This window comes from Pteropus vampyrus, unplaced genomic scaffold, assembly GCF_000151845.1.
Source record: "Pteropus vampyrus isolate Shadow unplaced genomic scaffold, Pvam_2.0 Scaffold459, whole genome shotgun sequence".
In the NCBI taxonomy this organism is placed as follows: domain Eukaryota; kingdom Metazoa; phylum Chordata; class Mammalia; order Chiroptera; family Pteropodidae; genus Pteropus; species Pteropus vampyrus.
Window position 1 is genome coordinate 274020 of NW_011889240.1, and position 3614 is coordinate 277633.

Genomic DNA, 3614 nt, shown 5'->3' on the forward strand with positions numbered 1-3614 from the left:
TCTGTGTAAGTATAAGGGAATGAAATCCGAGGGGAGGAAGAAATAGGGACGAGACGTGACAGCCGCCCGGACTGACCAGAGGTGAAACCAGCTGGACGTCGGAGCCCGCTCCGCGCTGCGGGACACGGACCCGCCGGGACCCGAGGGGCCCACAGGTCAGGGGGAGACTCCCGCAGAGGTGGCCGGCGACCGCCCGCCCGCCTGCCCCGTTCTTCACTCCCTGCCACCGGCGGCTTTTCAGAAACCATGAGACGGGCACAAGCCCAGGTCCCCACACCCCCGGGGCCTCTGTCTGACCGAGGGAGACCACGCTCTGTCTGGAGCGTTGCTCCTGGTCTCCCACGCTGGCCTTGGTCCCTAACGCCGCTTGCTCCTGACCCCTGTCCCGTCCGGAGCCCAGGGCCCTCCCCGACTGGGCACAGGACTCAAGTCCCCACGCGGGGTTTGCCTGTCCCGTGCCACGGGATCGCATGGGCGTCTCCTGTGTGGGGGCTCGGGTCTGTGTCCCTGTCTGTGTCCCTTTCGCCCGAAGTTCGGTCCCTCTGTGTCTTTCCTCCTGTATTTGCCTCTCGGTCGCTCTCTCTTTTTCTGTCTCTATCTTTCCCTCTCTCTGTCTCTGTCTGTCTGTCTGTCTGTCTCTCTCTCTCTGTCTCCTTCTTAGGATCTCTTGTCTCAGTCTCTCCCTCCGGGTCTCCCGCTCCCTGTCTCTGTCTCTGTCTCTCTCCCTGTCATCGTCCCCCTCCCGGGGTTTCCCCAGCCCCTCCTCACGCAGCCGGAAGGAAGGGCTGACTGATGGGCTCTGCCGGGAAGGGCCACGGGGTCTCCACTTCTCCCTTTCGCTGCCTCTTCTCCCTGCCCCCACCCTCAGAGCCTTCCGCATCGGTGTCCGGGGCGGGTGGCCGGTGGAGGCACCGGGCGCTCCTCTGCCCTCTGCGTGTGACGCTCCGTGGCCCCACGCACCAGCCAGCGAGTCAGACCCCAGGAAAGGGAAGTGGGGCCTTGACGGGGGCTGGCTTCCCCCAGGTGGGTCCAAGTGCCCTGCCTTCTTCTCAAGGCTGCTCCCCACCCGAGCTGAAAGCAGAGCCCCCTGGAGCCATGGCCCTAAGACTTCTCCTGACCCTCACCCTCTGGGCCGGCCGCTCCTCCTGCCGTGGGAGAGAAGGTATGTGAGACCCCGGGGTGTTGGGGGGGCCGAAGCAGGGGGACGTTATCTGAAGACCGGACGTTTTCTGCTGTGGAACATTCTGGGGGTGGTGTGGGAGCTCACACACTTGCTGCATGCCCCCTGGTGGGAGGGGGTTACCATCCCATTGCGCAGATGGGGAACCTGAGGCACAGAGAGGACGTGTCCTGCCCGAAGGTGACACGAGGAAGTGGCAGCCACAGCCTGGAGAGTGGGGGGTGGGTAGGGAGGGGGAAGAAAGGAGGAGGGGAGAGGGAGAGAGAGAAATTTTAACCTCATGCATTCATTTCGTGTGCTTTGAAACAAAACAAAGAGAATACGGTAAAATATCTCCCTGTCACCAGGGTTCCCTGCCACCTAGGTCCCCTCTGTGGTTTATTAAACCTCAGTTTCCCCACCTGGAAAAAGGGCCAATAGTTCCTGCCTTGGTGGGTTGTAGCGAGGGCGAGAGATGGGGTCGGTGCCTTCCGTCCATGTGCTCATCCATCCCACAGACCTTTGTTAGGCACCGACTGTATGCCTGGCACCGGCTGGCAGTTCGGCAGGTGGGGATGAGCACAGGGCAGGGTTTTGCGGTCCCCGGGCGGGTCCGAAGCTCACGCTCGCCCCTCTCCCTCCAGATCTTCCGGCAGCCCCCGCCCAGCCCAGGGTGCACTGCCAGGCCTTCCGGTACCCGCTCGCCGTAGATTGCTCCTGGACTTTGCCACCTGCCGCAGACTCCACTGGGCCCACGTCCTTCATTGCCACATACAGGTCAGAGGGCCTGGAGGGGCTTCCCGGGGGTTCCACATCTAGGCATGACAGCCCCCCGGAATCAAGGCAGCTGCAGACTTGACTAACTCTAGGGCAGCACCAACCAGTGAGGTTATACTTCCCCCAATACGTACTGTGAGCCACATGGGTCCATTCAAGTTCTCTAGAAGCCACATTAAAAAAGAAGAAATGGGTGAAATTAATTTTAATATCTTAAATGTTATCTGTATGTTCCAAATACTTACCATTTAATGATTGTGGTAAAATCGAACATACATACAACGTGTATATTTAAATTTATAGTAGAAATTAACATTTAATAGGAATAGCCAAAATAGTATCATCTCAACACGTAATCATCATTTTCAAAGTTAATTAGACACTTCACTATCTTTTCATCCGAAGTCTTCAAAATTCCTCGGGTATTTTACGCATATAGCACATTTTGATGCAGATGCTACACTTTCATTGCAAGTTCTTGACTTCTGATTAGATTTCATAAAATCTGAGGTTGGAGCAGCAGATTCACTTATTCTGAACCACCTTTCCAAGTTTTCCGATAATGGAAAACGTCACATCTAGATTAGATAAATTTAAAGGTCGACCTCAGAGGCGCTCGCCAGGGTTAAGTGCTTGATAGCCAGAGGGAGCTCCTGCCGACCACATCCGACGTGCAGATACGGGTCGTTCCGAACATTGCGGAAAGTCCTGTGGATGGCACGGAGCTCAGGTCTGTAAAGTCTGACACACATGTGGGCTCAGGACTGAAGAGCACAGGAATCTTACCATTTCGGATTCCAGCGTCTGTGACTCTGCAGGCCTCCGAGTGTCGGAATTCTGGGGCTGGAATGTGGACATTTCAGAAACCTTTAGACTGGGGAAGCTGAGCCTCTCCTGTGCTGTATCACCCTCCTCCACCCTGGGTCTTTGCAGGCTCTGTGAGGCTGGGGTGAGCACCTGCCCCAGGCTCCCGCCTGCAGTCCCCACTGGGGTTCAGGGCAAAGGCCTGGCCAGCGGGGAATGTGGAGGCCTCACAGTGCCCACCCCCTATCCAGGCTTGGCGTGGCCGCCCATGGGGAGAGCCAGCCCTGCCTCCAGCAGAAGCCGGAAGCCACCAGCTGCAGCATCCCGGACATCCAGATGTTCTCCATGGTGCCCTACATGCTCAACGTCACGGCTGTCCACCCCGGGGGCATCAGCAGCAGCTTCGTGCCCTTCGTCCCAGAGCACATCAGTGAGTGGGGGTAGCACTGGGGGTGTGGAGGGCCACCGGCTTCTTCCTGCTCCCCCGGCCCCAAGCACCCCCACCTCCTGCCTGTCGCCCAGTTCTGTCCTCCACCATGGATCCTGTGGGCTCCATCTTCATAGTTAACCAAGAACCCACCCACTTCTTCCCCTCCTGAGCCTCTACCTGGCCCAGCCTCCTTACGGCGCACCGGGACCACTGCAGTCGGCTCGCCCCAGTTCCCAGCTCCCACCCTCGTCCCCCAGGCCCTGTTCTCCCTGCAGCCGCCAAAGGGCGACCGCGAGCACCCGAGTCAGGCCCCGCCCCTCCTCGGCCCACGGCCTCCAGAGTGCGCGCCGCCCTGGGGTCAAAGCCCAGGTCTTCCTTCCCCCACCCCCGCCCACAGGGCCCTGTGTGACCTGCCCGTCCCTTCTCTGCCAGGAGTGGGTGCGG

The 3614-nt window shown here is 59.2% G+C and overlaps 1 protein-coding gene across 1 annotated transcript in view; it reads left to right on the top strand.

Annotated features, from left to right (window-relative positions):
- Window positions 1–893: 893 nt before the first annotated feature.
- The window catches only part of EBI3 (Epstein-Barr virus induced 3), a 5479-nt gene continuing 2758 nt past the window's right edge, over window positions 894–3614 (top strand). Inside the window, exons 1-3 of the mRNA XM_011381910.1 lie at window positions 894–1162; window positions 1804–1936; window positions 2992–3170. Of these exons, the coding sequence (XP_011380212.1) occupies window positions 1096–1162; window positions 1804–1936; window positions 2992–3170 (379 nt within the window). The 5' untranslated portion in view covers window positions 894–1095. The remainder of the gene's footprint in view (window positions 1163–1803; window positions 1937–2991; window positions 3171–3614) is intronic.